At 42.2% G+C, this 24737-nt stretch overlaps 1 protein-coding gene across 1 annotated transcript in view; it reads right to left on the bottom strand.

Moving 5' to 3' along the window:
• Positions 1-24737, bottom strand: part of RSPRY1 (ring finger and SPRY domain containing 1) — a 56576-nt gene that overhangs the window by 3133 nt on the left and 28706 nt on the right. Inside the window, exons 5-14 of the mRNA XM_049786129.1 lie at positions 22239-22365; positions 20564-20622; positions 18396-18462; positions 17857-17988; positions 16497-16612; positions 15134-15277; positions 7837-7948; positions 3716-3818; positions 3344-3496; positions 1395-1499 (exon numbers count right to left, since the gene is read on the bottom strand). Coding sequence (XP_049642086.1) covers positions 1395-1499; positions 3344-3496; positions 3716-3818; positions 7837-7948; positions 15134-15277; positions 16497-16612; positions 17857-17988; positions 18396-18462; positions 20564-20622; positions 22239-22365 — 1118 coding nt within the window. The remainder of the gene's footprint in view (positions 1-1394; positions 1500-3343; positions 3497-3715; positions 3819-7836; positions 7949-15133; positions 15278-16496; positions 16613-17856; positions 17989-18395; positions 18463-20563; positions 20623-22238; positions 22366-24737) is intronic.

The raw sequence follows: 24737 nt of genomic DNA, 5'->3' as shown, positions 1-24737 counted from the left end.
GGTGGCGCTAGAGGTAAGGTGTCTGCCTTGAAAGAGCTAGCCAAGGAAGGACTGCAGTTTGATCCCCCAGTGTCCCATATGGTCCCCCCAAGCCAGGGGCGATTTCTGAGCGCTTAGCCCGGAGTAACCTCTGAGCATCAAACGAGTATGGCCCAAAAAAACCAAAAAAAAAAAAAAAAGAAAAGAAAAGAAAAGAAAATCACTTAAGAACACCTAAGATCTCTTAAGGGAAGAGGAAGAGTCAAGATATACAACCTTTAAACTCTGTACCTTTCTTGAAGGCTCTAATAACTAATAACTAATAACTAAAATTGCGAAGTGTTCAAGTCTGGATTTGAACACAGAGAATTAGAGCTATAGTGCCTTTCTTTCAGAAAAATGGCATTTCTAAGGGTGAGATGAAAAACATCATATATACCTCCCAAAACAGTAAGTTAGGTAACAGCACATTTCAAGGCAGCAACTGGGATGTGATATATTAGACGGAGCTGGCCTGGAACATCAGCATGGAGATTGCTCAGAGATACTAGTTAGCACACATGCTATGGACAGGTAAGTGCCAGTGAACCGTCCAGTTCCTTTTCCCTTAAAATTAGTTGGGATGGGCTTCTTGGAGAACATCTTACTGGCAGCACTCATTGACACTACACAAAAAATTCAAGTTCCCAGGGAGCTACAGAGATAGCACACAGAGGAGAGCATTTGTCTTGTAAGTGGCTGACCTGGGTTCAATCCCCCAATTTCCATATAGTCCCTTGGGTATCACCACATGGAGAAGAGCAACCTCTGAGCACCACCAGGTGTGCGCCCCCCCCTCCCACTAAAAAAATTCAAGTTCCCCTTTGAGTTTATCCTGAGGAACTAAAATTTGGCCAACCAGAAGGGAAGTTCTTTCTTCAAAAACAGTAAGAAGGGTCAATCATACAAAAATGAAGAAGTCTAAAAGTAAAAGGGATTGTTCAGCAGAGTCCTAAATAGTATTAAGCCTTTTATGTTTTGTGATGTGAAAAGTAGATGGAAATGAAACAACTTGATCCAGTCATTTCTGGAAGATTACCATATACCACTCAGCATATTAACTTTTTTTGTTTCGTTTCCGGGGCACACCTGTCACTTTTCCTTACACCTAGCTCTATGTTCAGGGTGTACTCCTGACGGTGCTCAGGTGATGTTAAGGGGTGCCAGGGATCAAACCCAGGTTGAATGTGGAAAAGGCAAATATCCTATCTGCTGTTTTTTCATTCTGGCTACCCCTGCAAACTGATTTTTAATTTATTTATTTTGGACATAAGCCTGGATTTATAGGCATGGACAAATACTATTAAAGTATTTCAAGAACAGGATGAAACTAACATAATGTGCCAAGGCAGAAATAACCACACAAACTTTTTTACCTGTGTCCACATGGCTTCAGCTGTGTGTCTGCAACCTCATCACAACATAGGGAACAGCAGTTTTCTCGGATACTGACTTGCTTCAACAGAGCAAGACGCCTGTGCCTGCAGAGAGAAATAGTCTGAATTTATCTTGTCAACAAATTACTGGAGCCTGTTAGCAGTAATACATATTTAAAAAAATGCTCTGTACATGGTATAGTTTATATGATCAATTCCTTAAGATTTATTAATATCATTATCATTTTGAGTGAAGCAAGATTTTTTTTTTCTTCTTTTAGGGGGAGGGGCACTCCTGGCTCTGTGCTAAGGGCTAACTCATGGTTCTGTGCTCAGGGCTAATTCCTGGCTCTAAGCTCAGAGATCACTCCCAAGTCAGTCTTGTGCCAAAGCAAGGGCCCTACCCACTGTACTATATCTCTCTGGCTCTGGTCCAAGTTTTTGTTCCAGAAGGAAGGGTGCCCTCATTTTGCCAAGAGACCACACATTACAATTTAACTTTTTGTTGTTTCCTATAAGCACATTTTGTGGATAAAATAACTAATTGCCTTTTGTGGAGGTCATGCAATAATGTGGTAATTTAGTAAGTAAACTGTTCTCCTGATTTCTGCAATCTCTAGCAAATTATCAGAACTTGAGGCAGAGTGGGGAAGAGTTAGAAGAACCTAAAACTTAATGGTCAGAAGCACAGGAAACATCCTGGACTCCCAATTGACACCTAAGTAGAAGGGCTGCAGAGGTGGCTCAACAGTGAAGCATGTGCCAGTGAGGTACCAAGGTACCAGGTTTAATCTCCATAGAGCAGACCAAATAGAAAGTGGAAGAGGAAGTAGAAGTGGAAGGGCCAAGAAATGGCTCAGTGCAAAAGTGCTTCTAGTGGTCCCCTGACAATTGCTGGGGTGGCCCGGTGACCCCCAATTCTGTTTTTTTGTTTTTGTTTTTCGGTCACACCTGGAAGATCTCAGAGGTTACTCCTGGCTCTACACTCAGAAATCGCTCCTGGCAGGCTCGGGGGACCATATGGGATGCCCGTATTCGAACCATTGTTTTGTCTTGGGTTGGCCGCTTGCAAGGCCAACGGCCTACTGCTGCACTATCTCTCTGGGCCGACCCCAACTCTGTAGAGCCTAAAAGCACGCATTTTCAAGCTTCAATGCTGAATTACTTGTCAGTTGGCTAAGAGTACTCAACCGGTCCCTTGAACATGCTTGGAAGAACCAAATAAACAAAACAAAAAATTATTTGTAAAAGCAAAAAAACTCTTAGAAATTGTTTTAATTTTTGGGCCCGGAGAGATAGCACAGCGGCGTTTGCCTTGCAAGCAGCCGATCCAGGACCAAAGGTGGTTGGTTCGAATCCCGGTGTCCCATATGGTCCCCTGTGCCTGCCAGGAGCTATTTCTGAGCAGACAGCCAGGAGTAACCCCTGAGCACCCCGGGTGTGGCCCCCAAAAAAACAAACAAACAAACAAAAGAAATTGTTTTAATTTTTTTCCTTTTCCTTTCCCTCTACTTTTTTTTTTTTTTTTTTTTTTTTTTGGTTTTTGGATCACACCTGGCAGCACTCAGAGGTTACTCCTGGCTCTATGCTCAGAAATCACCCCTGGCAGGCTCAGGGGACCATATGGGATGCGGGATTCGAACCACTGTCCTTCTGCATGCAAGGCAAATGCCTTACCTCCATGCTATCTCTCTGGCCCCACCCCCCTACTTTTTTTAAATTAAGTTTTTGGGTCACACCTGGTAGAGTGCTCAGGGTTTACTTGTGGTTCTGTGCTTAGGAAACACTCCTATGGTGCTTAGGGGACCAATAAGGATGCTGGAGATTGACCCTGGGTCAACTATGTGCAAGGTAAGCAACTACCCACTGTATTATCTCTCTGGCTCCAGAAATTGTTTTAATTTTTTTATGAGATGCATAAGAAACTGAGATATCAGGAGATTCCTTACCTTGGCAAAATGATTTTCTCCTCAGCTGTTAGGAAGGCATAATCATTAAAAGTGCTGAATTTCATTGATGGTGGATATCTGAATGGTTTTGCTCCAAAATTGAACTCACACTGTTGATATGACATAAAGCTAGCTGCAGCAAAAAATCCAGATCTACAAATGAAAATAGGTTGGTCAAGAGAATAATAAAGGTGATTTTCAGAAAAACAGAACAGCAAATCTGGGAATAGTTTTAGTCAAAGTTGTCTCTAATTACTTGAAATAAGATGACTTCTCATTCATTACAACTGACTTCAAGAAAGTCCATCCCCTTGGCTCCTCAGGAGAAAAGTATGTTTCATGCATCTACTCAATTTAAGAAGAGCTACTTACACAGTGGATGAAAAGACTTGCTTTTCAGGAGGCAGCTGGTTACCATTTAAAAAGAAAATCATTTGCTTTTCATTCAAGTCTAACAGAAATCCTACTGTATCCCCTAGAAGATAAAGTGAAACACTGTTAGTATAAAGTGAAACACCACCAAGACTCTGGTGTTTGCAGAATTTTGATGTTGGTATATTAAGACTACATCTGTGATCATTCATCATTCTTGCTTCTTCTGAAACTAATCTAATCCATACAGTTAAAGCAAAATGCTGCTATTAATCTGACAAACTATTAATTTTAAGATGCCAATTTCAAATCAAAGATGCTAAATGTGGAAGTAATTTCTTCTGAATTCAGTAAAATAAAGATTCCAAAAACCGTGTTTTTTCCCTCTCTGATGAGATTAAAGTTCACTGCTCAAAACATGTTTTTTTTTTATTTTTTAAAGGGATGATCTCTGGCAATATTTGGCCTAACTGTAAAGGTCTATGATTCAGGGACTGGCCTAGCACTGTGGTGCTTGTGGACTGGCAGTACTGGGGACAGCCAGTGTCACATAGGCCAGGAGGTGGTGGCTAGGCATGGACCCAGAGTCTCCAACATACATGGGTGGTTCCAATCCTTTGGAGTTATCTCTATTCTTCCAGAACATCTTCTTTTTTTTTGGTTTTTGGGCCACACCCAGTAACGCTCAGGGTTTACTCCTGGCTATGCGCTCAGAAGTTGCTCCTGGCTTGGGGGACCATATGGGACACCGGGGGATCGAACCGCGGTCCGTCCAAGGCTAGCGCAGGCAAGGCAGGCGCACCTTACCTTTAGCGCCACCGCCCGGCCCCTTTTTTTTAATTTTTTAAAAAAACTTTATTGATTGGTTTTTGGGCCAAACCCAATAGCCCTCAGGGTTCACTCCTGGCTCTACACTCAGAAATTGCCCCTGGCAGGCTGGGATGTTGGGAATAGAATTAGATCTCTGCTGGGTTGGCTGTATGCAAAGCAGAAACCCTACTACTGTGCTATCTCTCTCCAGCCCTATATAAAATAATTTTTAAAGGCAAAAATTTTAATAAGGTGCAATTAATTTGGAAAGCTATTTAAAGCATCACATATGCTCTCCTTGAGCCTGTCAGGAGTGATACTTTAGCACAGAGCAAGGAGCAGCCCTTAGCACAGCTGGATGTGCCCCCCATCAAAAAAAAAAAAAAAAACCCAACACATCCTTAAGTTGTTAAAGTGAAAGCGCACGTTGAGTTTTTAGGTTTTTTTCCCCCTTAAATTATCAATTTAGTTAAGTAATGCTATCCCTGCATAGCCAGTAATTAAATTCCTATTCTCAACATGCTTGAACATTTCCATCTACAATGCTGACTGACACAAGAAACAGAAAGAGAAATGCTTGGAGAAGAAACTAGACTAGGTTTTCTACTTTTTATTTTGTGGGGTGGATGGGGAGGAGCCCAGCCCTTGCAGTACTCAGCATCTACTCACAGCTCTCTGCTCAAGGATTGCTCCTAGTGATGCTCAGGAAGCCATATAGGGTGTTGGGAATAGAATCCAGGTTGGCTTCAGACATTGCAAACACCTTACCCATAATATTTTTTCTCTAGCCCTATCTCTATTTAGCTCTTTTTTTTTTTTTTTTTTTTTGGGTCACACCTGGCAGCGCTCAGGGGACCATATGGGATGCTGGGATTCAAACCACTGTCCTTCTGCATGCAAGGCAAATGCCTTACATCCATGCTATCTCTCCAGCCCCTCTATTTAGCTCTTATAATGGAAATAGAATCTTTCAAGCAGTTCCATCCCTTATATGACGTTATATCCCCAGAGTGAGGCAGGGTGGAGGGGCCCACTGGAGATTCTCAGATTTCACTAGCCTCAGTGCAGGCATGCTCTGTACCCCTGCATAAGTTGGGTGAGAAAACTCAATAATCACTAACCATTTAGCCTAAATATTTGGCAAAATCATTTGTATCCTAATCTTGCTATTTTAATCTTTCATTAATATTTTCATGGTTCTAGGGCCTTGTATATTGCAAAGTAAAGGATAAAAAATTTGGGCCCGGAGAGATAGCACAGCATCGTTTGCCTTGCAAGCAGCCGATCCAGGACCAAAGGTGGTTGGTTCGAATCCCGGTGTCCCATATGGTCCCCCGTGCCTGCCAGGAGCTATTTCTGAGCAGACAGCCAGGAGTAACCCCTGAGCTCCGCCGGGTGTGGCCCAAAAACCAAAAACCAAAAAAAAAAAAAAAAGGATAAAAAATTTGAATGGGGCAAAAAAAAAGAAAAAAATTAGGCTATGGTCTGGAGGAATAGCACAGTGGGTGGTAGGGTATTTGCCTTGTATGGGGCCAACCTGGGTTTAATCCCTGGCATCCCATATAGTCTCTGGAGCCTACTAGGAGAGATTCCTGAGTGCAGAGTCAGGAGTAACCCAATTGCTGCTATATGTGGTCCAAAAAAACAAAACATAAATAAGTAAAAAATAAAATTGAAAAACTGAACTGCTGCAAATAGTGTATTCCTGCCAAATTTCTGAAGACACAATTGAGAACTCTGGTAGCCTGCAGCCCTGCAGTATCATCAGCTTTGGGGAACGAAAGTTGAACAGAAGAGTTTTAGGCCTTTGAAAATGACAGTCATGGGGCCAAGAATGATAGCAAAGAGGTAGGGTGTTTGCCGTGCATGTGACGACCAGGGACGGACCCCCTAGCATCCCATATGGTACCCCTAGCCTGCCAGAAGAGATTTCTGAGCATAGAGCCAGGAGTAACCCCTGAGCACTGCTGAGTGTGACACCCCCCCCCAAAAAAAAAGGAAAATGACAGTCATCCTTAAAAACTACTTTAGAGGGGGTGAAGCCTTGCAATAGTGCCTTTTCCATAGTTATCTGGCCTCTGAAAATAGCCTTATTTTATTGGCGTTTCAGTGATCAAATAGTGCCATGGCTACTGATTAAAAAAAATCTGATTAAAATATTTATACTGAGGGCCCGGAGAGATAGCACAGTGGCGTTTGCCTTGCAAGCAGCCGATCCAGGACCAAAGGTGGTTGGTTCGAATCCCGGTGTCCCATATGGTCCCCCGTGCCTGCCAGGAGCTATTTCTGAGCAGACAGCCAGGAGTAACCCCTGAGCAACGCTGGGTGTGGCCCAAAAAAAATTTATACTGAAATATATATCTATTTACATATAAAATATATATCTATTTTATACGTGTTAAATATAAAAATATAATTATATACACAAATTGGGCCGGAGCAATGATACAGCTGTAGTGCATTTGCCTTGCATGCAGCTGACCTGGAATGGACCTGGGTTCAATCCTTGGCATCCTATATGAACCCCTGAGCCTGCCAGGAGTGATTTCAGAGCACAAAGCCAAGAGTAACCTGAGCACTGCTGAAAGTGACCCAAAACCCAAAAAAAAAAACCCCTATATGTACAAATATATATTACACACACACACACACACACACACACACACACACACACACACACACAGACAGAGAAAAGCTGGGAATGCGGCTGGAGTGATAGTGTATATGTCCCTTACATGTGTGAGTTCTGGGGAGTATCCTCAGCCTCACTTGCCTTCTTCAATAGCCTCAGCAACCCTTGGTGGCCTTGATGACCCCTGAGCCCTACAGGGTGTAGACTCTACAACAACAATCCCCCCCAAACAACAAAAAAACACCAATGAGAAAACTAAAATGTTTTTTAATTTTTTAATTTCCTATTTTATAATTATAATTTATAAATTAGGAACTTCAGTCTGAAAATGTTTTGCCAGTGGGGACCCCTTCCTTGAGAGGTCACCTTATTAAGATAACACCATTCACATACAAGGTTTGGAATAGAAAAGCTGGTATCTAATGATTTTTTTCCTTTTTTTTTTTTTTTTGCCACACCTGGTATCATTCAGGGGGTACTCCTGGCTCTGTGCTCAGAAAAGTCACTCCTGGCAGGCTCAGGTCATTTGGGATGCTGGGGAATGAACAAACGTCCTACTCTTCATGCTATTGCTCTGGCGCCTCTAATGTTTTTTTCATCCTTAATCTTCCATTAAATAAATATCCCTCATCATAACTAGATGTTACCTAGCTAATACATTTGTAATAGAACTGAATACCTTCTTTCCAGCATGGGTGTTGGTGAGGCTTACTTCTGGCATTGTACCAAATCAATTGCCGGCAGCCATCATATGCACAGGAGTACTCATCGTCCCCAATGCCATAACCTTCCTGGAAGAGAAAGGGCCAGAGATCAGCAAGGTCTGTGTCCGGGAGGAGTCTTGTCTTCAGTAGCAATTAACCTTCTGCTGGAATTTTAAGATTTCTGGATGTCATCATATTTTAAATTGGGGGGGGGTGTTGGGAGCCATCCCCAATGATGCTTAATTGTTACTCCTGGCTTTGCATTCTTGGTGGTACTTGAGGGACCATATGGGATACCAGGGATTGAACCTGGGTTAGCTGTGTGCAAGGTAAATGCCCTATCTACTTTACTATTGTTCTGGCAGAGTCTTAATCATTGGAAGATAACAAATGTCTATTGTTAGATTCTCAAAATTCTGACCTAAATGCTTCATTTCAAGAAAACAGACAATAGGGCCCGGAGAGATAGCACAGCGGCGTTTGCCTTGCAAGCAGCCGATCCAGGACCTAAGGTGGTTGGTTCGAATCCCGGTGTCCCATATGGTCCCCCGTGCCTGCCAGGAGCTATTTCTGAGCAGACAGCCAGGAGTAACCCCTGAGCACTGCCGGGTGTGACCCAAAAAAAAAAAAAAAACTAAAAAACAAAACAAAACAAAACAAAAAACCAGACAATAGCATTTCACTAAAATTTGCAAAGTTTTACCTAGTGTATGTTTTTCTCATTAACCACTTCAAGACTGGTGACATTATACTTCATTTTAAGAGAAAATAAAGACTCAGAGATAACTAACTTGCCCAGGGTTACCATTACATAAATGACCAAGTTTGAGCCTTGGGATTTCCTGATTTCCAGACTGGTGTGCTTTTTCATTTCACTCCAGCTAGACAGCATTTTTTTTTTTTTTTGTGAATGTAGAAAACATCAAAGCACTCACACATACTCAAAGATTTTCAAACCAGAGACAAAAAAAAAAAAAATAGTCACAAAAGGCAATCAGCTCAGTTTGAGTTATTTACTACTTAAAGTCCTTAAATTATAGTTACTTTATTGCTATAATAATAAATGATAGATAAATCAGGGTTTTTTTTGGGAGGTGGGTGGGTCACACCTGGCAATGCTCAGGGGTTAGTCCTGGTTCTGCACTCAGTAATTACTCCTGGTGGTGCTCAGGAGATCATATGGAATACCAGGGATTGAAGCTGCATATTCGTATAAAGCAAGCACCCACTGTATAATCTCTCCAGCTCCATTTTTTTGATTTTCTTTATAGGCTATTTACAGTCTAGGTGGTACCAGGCTTAAACCTGGGTTTCCTGCAAGTAAAGCATGCGTTCATCTTGCTGATGGATCAGAGATGGCTGATGGCTCTTCTAGCTCACAGTAATCTCTGCCCTGCTGGATGCATCTTAACAAATTATTCTCAGTTTTATAAAGACATTAGAAGTGAAACGTGCAAATGGGGTGCTTGCTCTCTTAGTGAAATAGTCTAGCAGAGAAAGGAACTGAAAACGAGAAGCAAATCAAGTAAGACCTCAGGTCCTACTGATAGTATGCATTATCAGAGTGATAATGCAGTAAGTAGAGAAATAGGGAAAAAGCTCTATATAGTCAGATGTATCTATGTCTACTATATACTCAATTCTTAAACTGTAATATGCTAAGCTTAAGATGAATGCTCTTCAAATTGAGGCTTCTAAATATACTACCAAAGTATTTAAGAGCAAATGAACTTGAATCTGCCATTAGACAGAGAAGAAATATACCAGCCTACCAGAAAGGGTATCTTTCTATTCCTTTAAAAGGCTGAAAAAGGAGGCCGGAGAGATAGCATGGAGGTAAGGCGTTGAAGGACGGCGGTTCTAATCCTGGCATCCCATATGGTGCCCCGAGCCTGCCAGGAGCAATTTCTGAGCGTAGAGCTAGGAGTAATCCTTGAGCGCTGCTGGGTGTGGACCCCCCCCCAAAAAAAAGGCTAAACAAATTAGTAAATGATAAACTCATCTAAAAATTTTTCTGGGGGGCTGGATCGGTGACACAGTTGGTACGGTGTTTGTCTTGAGTGTGCTAACCTAGGATGGATGGTGGTTTGATCCCTGGTGTCCCATATAGTCCCCCAAGCCAGGAGCGATTTCTGAGCACATAGCCAGGTGTAACCTCTGAGCATCAACGGGTGAGGCCCCCCCCCCAAAAAAAACAAAAAAAACAAAAAAACAAAACAACTTTCTTTTTCTTCTGGATATTGGGTGGATCACAGGCAGAAGGCAAGCAGTTCTTTTCTCTCTTCACTTCCTAATTTCCTAGGCAGTTAACAAAACATTAAAAATTCCTACCTAATGTTTCCTACCACTAACAGTTATGTTCACAGCCAATTTTACTATGCAATGACATCTATGTGTGGATGAATTTGACAAGAGAGTTGCATGTGAGACAAAGGGAGAACTCTAACCATTTTAGGCATAGGTGAGCTTCAATAGATGAAGGACGTGTTTTTGCTTACGCAGATCACTTTAAAATTCCCTTAGAGCAGGAGTCTCAAACTCAATTTACCTGGGGGCCGCAGGAGGCAAAGTCGGGGTGAGTCAGGGCCGCATAAGAGATTTCACAAAAAAAAAAGTCCTCAAACGTCATTATTAACAGTTTTAATTATTTCTTCTGAACATGAATAGAACATTGAGTGAAGATCATGAACAGTTCTTCTGAACATGGCATCTTTTGCCTATTCCTTGCTGCCAGAGACTTGACAGCGCTTCTTCTCACAAATCTGAACCACCTTTGGCTTTAGAGAGGAAGCAGTTGAGACCCTTAGTATGGCTTGAAGATGATCATCATTAAGTCTAGACCTGTACTTTGACTTATTGAAGTTCAATGTGGAGAATAACTTTTCACAAAAATATGTGCTCCCAAAAAGGCACATGGTGCGCTTGAACATTCGGGAAAGCTCAGGGAAGCTGGGAGGCAATTCTCTCCAAAATTGCCCATGCATATCTGCTTTTCTATTAATCTCCCTGAACTTGGCTTTGAGATCAGAGTAGCATTGCAGGTCAATGAGCTCCATTTGAAGCACAGGCGGGGCATCTTGCACATCAAAGGAAAAGGGGTCCACAAAAATTTGGAAAGTGGCTCTGTGCTTTTTGAAGTCTGCAAATCTGTGATCAAATTCCTTCCCTAGCTTAAAAATAGCATCAACATATTTCTCACCACTGAATGGTATGCCTGCATCCACAAGTTCCTTGCATGCTGGGAAATGGCAAAGGTTTTTCTGAGAGAGCTGGGATTTCCATAACACAAGTTTAGTGGAGAATGCTCTCACGTTGTCATAGGCAGCACTGATAAGCTGCCCTGGGCCTTGTAACATCTTGTTTAGTACATTCAGCTTATGTGTGATGTCAACAAGAAAAGCTAAGTCCATGAACCATTTGTGATCACTCAACTCAGAAACAGCATTCCCATTCTTCTCTATGAAGGCTTTCACTTCTCACAACTCAAAACATCTTTTCAGGACATTTCCCCTGCTGAGCCAATGTACCTCGGTGAAATAGAGCACATCTCCATATTCTGACTCCATTTCCTCTAAAAAAGCATGGAACCTCCTGTGCGTTAAGCTCCTGGATCTGATTTGGTTGATGCATTTCACAACAACAGACATCACATTGTCACATGGCAGGCATTTACTGCAAAGGGCCTGGTGATGGATACTGCAGTGAAGAGCAATGGCCTTCTCTACACCCTCCTTTTCAAGTATTTTTTGAACAAGTGCCACCAGTCCATTTTTCCTCCCTGTCATCGATGGCGCTACATTGGTTATTATTCCAACAAACCTGTTCCATGGCAAACCTGCATTCTCAATGGCATCACACAGATGCCGAAATATCTCATTAGCGGCAGTCTGGCCATGCATTGGAATTATTGTGAGCAGCTCCTCTGTCAATTCAAAATTGCAATCAACACCACGGACATAAATTGTGAGCTGCGCAGTGTCTGTTATATCTGTGCTCTCGTCAAGAGCAACTGAGTATGCATCAAAACATTTGGCTTTCTCGCACAGTTGATGATAAATGTCACTTGACATGTCAGAAATGAGCTCTGCCACAGTGCGGACAGAAAGGCTGATTTTGCTAAACTGACCTTTCTTTTCCAGACAGATAATACTTGCAGCCTGTAACATGCATTTTTTAACAAACTCTCCTTCTGTGAATGGTTTTCCTGCCTTAGCAATCATCTCACTAACCATGTAACTAGCTTCGACTGATGCAACATTCTCTTTGGTTGCTTTCTTGAAGAAATCTTGTTGCCTCATTAGACATGCTTTATGACTGGCAACTGGCTTGGCTCTCTCATTTCCTTGATAGTTTGCACATTCCTCAGCATGTTTAGTTGAATAATGGCGTTTCAAGTTGTATTCCTTGTGCACTGCAACTTTCTCTGAGCAAATAAGACATGTGGGGATGTCCCTGTGCTCAACAAAGAAATACTGTGTCTCCCACTTTTCCTGAAATTGTCTGTGCTCGTCATCAATCTTTTTCTTCACTGCAGGGTTTGATGAAGTCATGATGAAGGTATGACAAAATCTAATTCTGTAATAAACTTCTCTCCCTTCTCTCCCTTAGGCCTCCGATAATGCAAGGGACAGCGGGCAGGAGCAGCGGAAATGACGTCTGCGCTAGGTGCAAAGTATTCGCGATTATTTGCTTACCAAATATTCACAATAAAAAAATCGCATTAGTAAGAAAAAAAGCGCATTAAACATTTGCATACCCCGAACGAAACTGCTCAGGGTATGCGAGTGTTTAATGTGATTTTTATTGCGATTATTCAGTAAGCGAATTATCGTGAATACTGCAATATCTGAAGGCTGGCCGCGGGCCACAAAATGTCATACGGAGGGCTGCAAATGGCCCGCGGGCCGCAAGTTTGAGACCCTTGCCATAGAGCGTCTAGCTCAGAGAGTGACCTAGAACAGCCGCCCGGACTCTCCCATCAGAAACCCAGTGTGTTAGGAGAGAGCCACATGAATGGATGTTTAGGACTGATCTGGGGCAGCAGTGTGACTTCATCTGGGCTAGATCATTCCCTAAAACCACTGGCACTGGTACTTTATGCCTCTCAGCCTCTGCTCTTGTCTTGGAGCCTGTGTAGCCGCTAAATTCCAATAGACTTCCAAGTCATTCTATTTTCTATTGAGAGAGCTTTTTTATTTTTTTATTTCAGGGGTGAGGGGTCCACACCCAGCAGCGCTCGGGTTACTCCTGGCTCTACACTCAGAAATCACTCCTGGAAGGCTCAGGGGACCATATGGGATGCCGGGATTCCAACCAACATCCTTCTGCATGCAAGGCAAATGCACTACCTCCATGCTATCTCTCCAGCCCCCAGAAAGCCTTTCTTTAAGGAAGAGATTTTGACAGGGAAAAGCTATCTGAAACAGGGTTTGGATCTTCTATAGCATTGGTGGATAGATGACTTTGGGAAATTATGTATTAATTTATCTACACGTTGTTTTCTTCAGCCTTAAAGTGAGAGAATACAGCTTTCCAAACTCTCAACAAGATTTGAGATAGTGTTGAAGAGACAGCTCAACAGGATGGAGCCCAGGCTTTACATGCAAGAGGCCTGGGCCTGGGTTTGATACTCAGTAGGTACCACACTGTCCCAGAGCAATCCCCAAGTACTGAATATACAGCTACAGTTCCTGGGCCCACCTACTGTGGACCCCACACCAAAACTAATCAAACAAAAATTTAGAGAAATGAAAGAAAGATCTGTCAAATCATAGGTGTACAACAATAAGCTTTAATCAAAATAGACACCTGAAAATAGACTACTCTGTAGGTAAGTTGAACAAGAACTATCCATAAGTACCTTTATTTTTCTGTTTTGTTTTTTTTTTTTCCGGGGGGTGGGGGTGAGGGTGGGGGTGGGGGAAGGCTAGATCCAATGGTACTCAGGGATTATTCTGGTTCTGTTCTCAAGGATCATTCCTGCAGTGTTTGGGGACCATATACACTGCAGTGAATTAAAATTGAGTTGGTTGTGTACAAAGCAAGTGCCTGCCTGCTTCACTATCTTTCAGGCCTAGCAGCTTGTTTAAATACTTTGCTATTCTTTCAAAACAGACATAAACAGAAGTTAAAAATGACTTAAATTCTATAAAGCCACAGAATATTTGCATAAGCAAAGAAGATTCATAATTACCACACAACATCCAATTTTTTTTTTTTTTTTTTTTTTTTTTGGTTTTTCGGGCCACACCACTCTGATGCTCAAGGGTTACTCTTGGCCAAGCACTCAGATATTGCCCCTGGCTTGGGGGACCATATGGGACGCCAGGGGGATCAAACCACGGTCCTTCCTTGGCTAGCGCTTGCAAGGCAGACACCTTACCTCTAGTGCCACCTTGCTGCCGCCACCCCCCCACCATCTATTTGAAGCTATAAACAGGACATCATTAAAATCCCACATCTGGGAAACCATGTATCAGACTGTATCAGTTTCTAACAGGGAATCAATCAGTAGTACCTGGCTCAGGAATTTTTTTTTTTTGCCATACCTGGTAGTGCTCAAAAATCACTCCTGACAGTGCTCAAGAAGATTTTTATGTGATGGTAGGAATTAAAATAGGTTGGTTGCATGCAAGGCAAGTAAGTATCTTACTCACTTTACTAATTCTCTGTCCCATGGATCAGGAATCTTTATTTGTTTGTTTTGAGACCATACTTGATAGTGTTCAGGGCTTACTACTCCGGGTTCTGTGCTCAGGGATAATTCCTGGAAGGTTTGGGTTTTATGGTGTCAGGTTGGATGTGTGCAAGGTGAATACCTTTTCTACTCTAATACTAATGTTTTTCTATGTCTATTTTTAGGCCATACACAGAAGCACTCAAAGACTATTCCAGGGCCCGGAGAGATAGCACAGCGGCATTTGCCTTGCAAGCAGCTGATCCAGGACCAAAGGTGGTTGGTTCGAATCCCGGTGTCCCATATGGTCCCCCGTGCCTGCCAGGGGCTATTTCTAAGCAGATAGCCAGGAGTAACCCCTGAGCTCCGCCGGGTGTGGGCCCCCCCCCCCAAAAAAAAAAGACTATTCTAAAGAATCAAAACACCTTTTAGCTACCAACCTGTTACTTTTCTTTTTTCTGGGTAAATTTAGCAAACAACTCTCAGGGACGTGGTACTCAATAAATGATCATTGTGCAAAGCCACCGAAAAATATGTCCAAACACTCCCCATAAAGTGACTGCAGCCCCAATTAAATGGTTCTCCAGGGTACTCACATGATTGAGGAATTTGCTGTCTCTTGTGGCCCAGCCGATCTGCATGACACCAGAAGTGACCACTGTTACTTCGTAGTACCACACCCCAGCATCCACACAAAAGGTACAACGCACGCTTTCAAAAGAGGAAGCATCACAGCGAGCCTGGAAAGAACAAAAGGGTGACCATCCACCACCAGGGCCTGAAGCCACCAACGGTGCAAGATTGAATTCAATTTTACTTATTAAAGCTGTTTCTTTGTCTCTGCATCCTGAGAGAAAAATATGAAAAGCAAAATTGAATGAAACATCCTGACAGTTTCATTGTTTCCTTTCTAGAGGTTGCAGCAAGATACTTGCCCAGCTTAGAAAACCCAAAGATAACTGCAGTATTTCTAGAGACTATCAGTTTCATTTTCACCTGCCAGAGCTTTGCTCTCCTATTATAATCTTTACCTGTACTGGCTGTAAACCTAAAATTGTAATATTTGAGGGCAGATTATTGAAGAGTATATAATCTACAAATACTCTAAAGCATAAGTTTGCATAAGGCATTTAATAAGGTGTGGAATCAGAGCTGTTTGTAGCCATATGTAGAACAAATTCTTTTTTTTTTTTTTTTTTTTTTTTTTTTGGTTTTTGGGCCACACCCGGCAGAGCTCAGGGGTTACTCCTGGCTGTCTGCTCAGAAATAGCTCCTGACAGGCACGCGGGACCATATGGGACACCGGGATTTGAACCAACCACCTTTGGTCCTAGATCGGCTGCTTGCAAGGCAAACGCCGCTGTGCTATCTCTCTGGCCCAGAACAAATTCTTTTATCTGACTATGTCTAGTCATATTTGTATATAATCAATTCTTTCATCAGCCTTCAACACAAAATCAGCAATATTTCTTTTTTGGTTTTTGGGCCACACTCGTGATGCTCAGGAGTTACTCCAGGCTATATGCTCAGAAATCACTTCTGGCTTGGGGGACCATATAGGACGCCAAGGGATCGAACTGCGGAACTCAGTCCATCCTAGGCTAGTGTGGGCAAGGCAGACGCCTTACCGCTTGCACCACCGCTCCAGCCCCAGCAATATTTCTAATATATATATGTGTGTGTGTATATATATATATATGTATATATATGTATATATATATATATATATATATATATAAACCATTCAACTTAATACAGCTATTTATGTGGCACAACATATAGTTGCATATAACACCATACAGAAGAAAAGAAAAGATATTGCCCTAACACCCTCTCTGTAGCTACCTTGACCTCCAAACACTCTTTGAGTATGAAATAAATTTCAGCTCTGTAAGCAAGGCATGAAAATGAGAACAAGAGTCTATCGCTGCCCCAAAGGTCCATCTGAGGAAATTTTACCTCCAAGCCATGAGGTGAGATCTTCAGGTACTCGCTGACATCATTGCTATTCAGCATGGCCCGGATGTTGTTCAAGTCTACTTTCTCATACGTCAGTTGCCGACCTTCTTTTAAAACTGCAGAAAAGAAAGTGGTCATGTCTCTAATACAGACTGTTTCGGTAAAAATCCGAGATATCACTTCCTATCATCCTGGTTATGGAACAGAGGTGGTTCTCAATGCCAGAAATGATATAGATCTGTTCTCCTGGCTTTGGTACTCTACTGTCTCTCATGTGAGATTAATCAAGAGAACACTGAGTGGTGCTGTGCTTCCAATTCTCTACTCATTGTTCTGCACACAGCACAGTCCCAACGGCATTCTTTCAGAACTCCTATTGAAGCACTACTACACAAGTTTGTGCACTAAGTAGCTCTGCCAGCTACAGAGTTGAAAGCTGGATGTTTCAGGTCTAACTGTGAGCATGATGCTAACTATGGAGGAGCAGCAAAGGCAGGGCTATGTGGCTTTACTTTATTACAGCAGTCCTTGAGGAGAAAAGTTAGGAGCAACTCTCATGGCGTCGGCAAGACATTTGAAGAGCAGAAGTTTGGGATAGAAAAGAAACAGATGGGGGCCCGGAGAGATAGCACAATGGCGTTTGCCTTGCAAGCAGCCGATCCAGGACCAAAGGTGGTTGGTTCGAATCCCGGTGTCCCATATGGTCCCCCGTGCCTGCCAGGAGCTATTTCTGAGCAGACAGCCAGGAGCAACCCCTGAGCACCGCCGGGTGTGGCCCAAAAACCAAAAAAAAAAAAAAAAAAAAAAAAGAAAAGAAACAGATGAAGTTCCAAACTGAAGAAGCCTAGAGGTGGGATAACTGGAACCTGTTTGTATTTAGTGAGGAGACAGGGTTTTGGGGCCACACCTGGTGGTACCCAGAGGTAATGGGTTACCCCAGGCTTTGCACTCAAGGATCATTTCCGGCAGGCTGTGAGACATACTGGGATGCTGGGGATTGAACTTGGGTCCACCTCATGCAAGTGCCCTACCTGTACTACAACTCCAGTCCCAAGGAGATAGTTGATTGTATGCTACCCTAAGAGTAAGAGTTGATTACATGCTGCCGTACAATTAATGGCCTTGGTGCAGCTGGAAATGAATACCAGTGAAGGTTTCTGAATAGGAGAGTTCTGGCATTAGAAGCACTCCATATGACCATCAACTGAAGGATCCCTAAGATACTTTTCTCTAGAACATTTCAACCTACTTAATCGAGCCCCTCACAAGGAAAAACACATTCACTTCACAAAATTACTCTATAGAATAAATGGAATTGGAATGGAAGGAAGTACATGGATAAAGAACAATGCCTACTTACAGAGATTGTCTAAGCTCCACTGTGCACAGAAACCAACTTGACGTTTCAAATAATCAGGATCATCAGCCCAGGACTCCAATGTAATAAGTCGGTCACTAATACTGGATTCTGAGATAGTCAATTTATTTTCACCTGTTTGGAAAGACATAAACCTTGACTCAACAATAAAAGATTAGTGCAGATAAGGAGTAAGGAGATGCAATCACAGAATCAGGAAACTAGGATAGTGGTCTATCCCCAGGGTATAATTTCCTGATTTTCTAGAAAGCAGCAATGCAATCAACCCCTAAGAAAAGAACAATCTTACCACTAAATATTTATTTAGCTATAAAAAGTTGATAATCATGACCACCAAGTTTTTGATGTTTAAATGAGAAAACTCTTGCTTTTTTGATTACATCTGGTCTTGGGATATCTCTTCAAATAAAAGTAGAATTCATTCATGCTTTAGTAAGATTCAAAGTGTAAGCTTATTTTGTGAAAATAATATTTTAACAACTAGTAAGAAGATCATTAGTGTAAGAAGTCACTATACCTACTTGTCTGTGCAAACTTTTCCAGTGCGATGAGTGCAAAAAGCATGACTGTGGGGTGGGACTGTAACTTCTGAAAGACAACAAAAATACAACAGACATATCACTCCTGCAGAGTGAGTAAGCTAGCAGCAACTTCCTCTCCTTGCCCAATAGGAGCTAGACATTATTCCACCTGCCCCATTTTTTTAGTAGACAGAAGATTTTACTTGCTTAAGACCTCAATTATCGATTTGTTAATGTTTAGCAGTGAGGTGCTCAGGGGTTATTCCTGGCTCTGCACTCAAAAAATCACTCCTGGCAGGGTTGTGGAATGATCATATGGGATACTGGGGATTGAACATGAGTCATCCATGTGCAAGGCAAACACCCTACCAACTGTGCATATATTGCCCCAAGATGGTCTCTTAAAATCTCATAGATTTTCTAGTAAAAATTGAATTAATTTATAGATGTCAAAAGGAGCCTATAAGATATACTATTATTTTTCCTAGTAAAATGTATATTAGGACTGTTTAATAAAAATAATGTTGATTCTTACAGTCACTTAAATGAGCCAAAGAGAAAACAAGAATTATGGGGGGGGGATAAGGTGTTTGCCTTGCACATGGCCGAACCAGGTTTAACTTCTAGTATCCCATATAGTCGTTCACTAGCAGTAATTCCTCAGCCAGGTGTAGCCTCCCCCAGACCCCAAGAGTTTTGTTCCTTTAACCAGTTACTTTTTTTGGGGGGGGGGAGGGCACACCCAGTGATGCTCAGGGATTACTCCTGGCTATGCGCTCAGAAATCACTCCTGGCTTGGGGGAACCATATGGGATGCCAGGGGATCGAACCACATGGTCCGTCCTAGATTAGCTCGTGCCACCGGTCCGGCCCCAACCAGTTACTTCTTTTGGATAAAAACCAATATACTTCATGCTACATAATGATTACTTAACACAGTGTTTTGTTGTTTTATTAAGGACCTCTCCAGAGCACAGGCCCTGATACTGAGCTGATGGCTCAGTGCTTGGAACTGGCAATGTAATGCTACTTGCATCCAGTGGTACTGGGGACCACCAGGATCATACCCAGTTTGGCATAGGAGCCCCACCATATGAAGTGCTGGTTGGGGACTTCCAGATGCAGTGTGGGGACTGTAACTGGGGTCTGAGTCATCTCCCTGGACCTGCAACACTTTTGAGAGTAGAAGTGATAGGAGGGGTTCAGGGAGAAACAGATTTCTACACACTGGGAATGGGATGTAATGGGTCCTAGCTTCAATTCTATATTATTCAGTTTCCATTTTGAAGTCTGTTCCCTATTACCATCTGTCAAACTCCTAAAGATATAAACCTAAAAGCCAGTCAAGTAGCTATCTAAATACATTTCAAACCAGACTAACTAAGCTATTTTTGCCTTTAATGCCTCTATCCTACTATTATTATTTTTTGTTATTACAATAACTAAGAAGGGAACAGATAAACACTAAGCAGACACTTGTAAATAAAATTTATAATTGATGGTGTCAGAGCGGTGGTGCAAGCTGTAAGGCTTCTGCCTTGTGCCTAGGATGGACTGCGGTTCGATCCCCTGGCATCCCACATGGTCTCCCAAGCCAGGGGCGATTTCTGAGCGCATAGCCAGGAGTAACCTCTGAGTGTCACCAGGTGTGGCTGAAAAACAACAACAACAACAACAAAACCACAACCAAAAAAAAAAAAAAAAAAACCCTTATAATTGATTCCATTTTCTGTGCCTGTGGCTAAGCTGGCAATTTTAGTTTAGTTTATTTTTATATTGTTTGTTTTTTAGGCCACACCCGGCGGAACTCTTGAGTTGATCCTTGAGTTAACTCTTGAGTTAATCCTGACTGCACTCAGAAATCAATTCTAGAAGGTTCGAGGACCATAAGGGATGTCAGGGATTGAATCTAGATCAGCCATGTGCAAAGCAAATGCCCTACTCACTGTGATATAGTTACAGCCCCTAAACTGGCAATTTAAGAAAACACACAATTCTAGATGACAGTAAATAACCAGTTCTTTTTGGGCGAGGGGAAGTCGGGCCACACTCAGTGGTGCTCAGGGGCTCATATGGGATGCCTGAGATTGAACCCACGTCAACTGAACCCAGGTCAGTCAGGTGCAAGACAAACACCCTGAATAACCAGTTTTGATGTTTTTACTTACCAGACACTGTAGCAAATATTCCAGTATTCCTGGACTAAGTAAACCTATACTTGCAGGACCTAGATGAATACAACAAAAGATGGTTATAATGAATGTATAACATTATTTGTCATCTATAACTAAGACTAACATTGCATTGATAAAACTCAGTTTTTTTGGTTTAGTTTTGTTTTTGTTTTGGGGCCATACTTAGCCGTGTTCAGGGCTTACTCCTGACCCTGCACACAGTAATCATACGTGGCAATTCTCAGGGATTGAATCTAGGTGGCCACGTGCAAGGCAAGTGCCTTACCAGCTGTACTGTCATTCCACTCCTTTACAAAATATTTTCATGCACACAACCGAGCTTTCATTTAGTATTATTCCAATTTCAAAGTTGAGAAATAATAGGAAAAATAAAGTGACTGGGGGAACCTATAGCAGAACTAGCACACATGTACCTAATTTCTCAATTTCTTTCACCGAAAATGCTGGATTATTATTGTTGTTGTTTTTGGAAACACCTGGAGGTTCTCAGGGCTTACTCGTGGCTGTGGGCTCAGGGACCATTCCTGGTGGAGCTTGGGAGACTACTCGGAGTGCCAAGAATTGAACCCAGGTTGGCTGTGTGCAAGCAAATACTCTATCCACCAACTGAATTATTGCTCTAGCCCTAAGATGCTGGAGTATTTACCAGTATAGAATATAGAGATGTTGCCTATTCTAAAATAGGTAATATTCAATAAAGATATTACAAATGATTATCAGTAACTGCTACACCTTAAATTCCCCTTTCTTGGGCTGGAGAGAGTAAAGACATTAAGGCACTTGCCTTGTTTATAGTCACAGTCATGACAATGGTTTTAAATACTGGCACCACTTACAGTTCACCAAGCACCCCAGGTGTGGTTCCTGAGTCCAGAGCCAAATGTAGACCAAAACTAAAGTTCCTTTTCTTCCTTTACCTAGTATGTGTCTAATACCTACCTAAACTTTACAACCTTCATTACACTGAGTTTACTTACTCCTTTTTTGGGGGGGGGGGTAGGAGTATAGCATGTAGTCAATAGCAAAGATCAAACCTAGGGCTTCTGCACACAATGCATGTATTTGTGAGTCATCTCTCCAGTTCCATTTTTCCTATTCTTGATTTTAAAAGCAAAACAAAACTATCTTTGTATAAGCTACACCTGGTTATCAGAGATCACTCATGGTTTTTTACTCAGGGGATCAAAGGTGATGCCAGGGATAGAACCTGGGTCAGCCATGTGCAAAAGGCAAGTGTCTTAACAAACCATATAATCATTCTGGCCCCAAAATGAAACTTCTGGAGGTCAGAGAAGTAGCACAATAGGTATGGCATTTGTCTTGCAGGCACTGGCCTGGGTTTGATCCCTGGCACCATTTATGGTCTCCCAAACACCACCAGGAGTGATTGCTGAACAGAGCCAGGAGTAACTCCTTTGAGCCACTGGTGTGACTCCAAAATAAAACAGAAAAACAAACAACCCAAATGAAAATTTCAATTGCATTTCCCTTTGAAAATCCTCAATACTAAACTGATCGCATTTACCTTCATGGCTTTTAAGTACAAGTTTTTTTCCACTAGAGGAGGTTTGATCAAAGACCTGTGATTATATTTCTCCTGTAAAGTCTAACAACTTTAAGAATTTATTTATAGAGCTTCTAGAGTTACCTGCTAGTTTCTCAGCCAAGCAACCTAGAACAGCAGATGTGTTCCTGTGTTTGGCAGGATGGCCTGAGTCCTGGCAAGCTACTTCTCTGTTTAAATTGAGAATTTCAGTCAATTTTTGGAGTGCATCCTACAAACAAAAATGAATGAGAAGTATATAAATACACCACTAAAGATCTTGTTCTAGAGTCAAGATATAACAAGTACTAAATTATAAAATATGGTAAAAATGATACAACATATCCTTTCTTTTTTGTTTTTTAGAACACACCAGATGTTGCTTAAGGGCTTACTCCTGGGTCTTTACTCAGGGATCACTCCCTGCAATGCTTGTGGACTCACAGGTGGTGCTGAAGATTGAACCAGGATCAGAACGAACCAGGCTTAATGTCTATACTATCTCTCTGACTTCCAAATTTTTAAACCTTGAAACAAATGAAACATATCATCAAATCCAAAAAAATATTGTGTGTTTTTTGTTTTGTTTTGTTTTTGGGTCATACCCAGCAGTGCTCAGGGGTTACTCCTGGCTCTAAGAGCAGAAATCACTCCTGGCAGGCTTGGGGGACCATATGGGATGCCTGGATTCGAACCACTGTCGTCTTGCATGCAAGGCAAACGCCTTACCTCCATGCTATCTCTCCGGTCCCTTTTTTTTTCCAAAATCAAATTTTAAAACAAATTAAAAACAGCATTCTGAGGCTGTATAGAAAGCAGTAGAGCATTTGCCTTGCATGCAGCAGGCCCAGGATGGATGGTGGTTCAAATTCCGGCATCCCATATGGTCCCCAAGCCTGCCAGAAGCAATTTCTGAGCGCAGAGCCAGGAGTGCCACTGGGTGTGACCACCCCCCCAAAAAACCAAACCAAAGCAAAACAAAAAACCCCCCAGAATTCCACTGAACATATGGACGAGGACTAACAGATGTCAGCATGTTAGTTTGAAATTTTTGTTGTATATAAGAAATAATTAAGGTTTCGTTTAATGTTTGAATAATATCCTTTTTTTTTTTTTCTGGACCATACCCAGCTATCCTTAGGGGTTACTCCCGGCTCTGTGTTTAGAAATTATTCCTAGCAGGTTTGGAGGACATATGGGATGCTGGGATCGAACCCAGCTGACCACATGTAAGGCAAATGCTCTAACCGCTGTGCTATCATTCCAGCTCCTGAATAATATTCTTTTTTTTTTTTTTTTTTGGTTTTTGGGCCACACCGGCTGTGCTCAGGGGTTACTCCTGGCTGTCTGCTCAGAAATAGCTCCTGGCAGGCACGGGGGACCATATGGGACACCGGGATTCGAACCAACCACCTTTGGTCCTGGATCGGCTGCTTGCAAGGCAAACGCCGCTGTGCTATCTCTCCGGGCCCTGAATAATATTCTTAAATATTTTCAGGATATCTGCTTTTTTAGGAGTCCCTCAAGTGGTTGCTCAGGACCTCACCAGTGATTCTTGGCCAACTACAGCAGTGTAAAGCAAGTTTAATGCCTGCTGATACAATGTTACAGACCCTATATGCTGGTACTGATGCCAGGGTCTCTTTAGGACCACATCCAGGAGTACTCAAGGATATTAAGGGCTGTACCCGGCCATGTTCTGGAGTCCTTATGCTGCTGGGAATGGAACCTGGCTATGGAACTTACTCTGCATGAGCCCTAACCCCTGCACTTCCTGGCACTCTAATTGCCTTTTTTTTTGGGGGGGGGGTTATTTTGGGAGATGAGGGCACACTTGGTGATGTTACTCATGGCTATGAGCTCAGAAATCATTCATGGCTCAGGGGACCACATGGGACGCTGGGGATTGAACCAAGGTCCATCCTGGGTCAGCCACGTGCAAGGCAAATGCCCTACTGCTACACTATCGCTGTGGCCCCACTCTAATTGCTTTTTAACAGAAACATTTTATTTTTTTGCTGTGGGCCAGAGCTCAACAGGCTATGCCCATGCTGTTCTGCCTGAGGGAGGAAGGTTGGGTTTGATCTCTGGCACCACATAGACCTTGACCCCAGAGAGTGATGTCCAAGCACAGAGCAGGAAGCACAGTTGAGTATGACCGCAAAACAAAGAAAATAACAAACACAAAAACAAAAAAAACTTTTGGGGTCAGCAAGATAATTAAGGTTCTTGTCTTGTATGAGAACAACCCTACTTCTATTCCTTCTATTACTGAAAAAGAAGCCCTTATCAAAAAACCCAACTATTTTCTATGAGGTAAGGATTGTGTTCAGCATTGTGTGTGTGTACACAGAATATACATACATACATACATACATACACACATATATATATATATATATATTCTGTCCCCAGCACACATACAATATATATGAGACCCTAGATTTTGTTCCAGCATACATATAATACACAATTAGAACAAAATTTGGAGGGGGGGAGTTTATAATAAAACTGCTTTGAGAAGACAAGAAAATCATCTTAGCAGGAAGTCGGAGAGATAATACAGTGAGCACGTAGGGTGTTTGGAGTTGCATGCTACTGACC

Source organism: Suncus etruscus, chromosome 14 (genome assembly GCF_024139225.1).
Source record: "Suncus etruscus isolate mSunEtr1 chromosome 14, mSunEtr1.pri.cur, whole genome shotgun sequence".
NCBI lineage: Eukaryota > Metazoa > Chordata > Mammalia > Eulipotyphla > Soricidae > Suncus > Suncus etruscus.
Note: the sequence above shows the minus strand (reverse complement) of the source record. Positions and strands in the feature narration are given on the sequence as shown.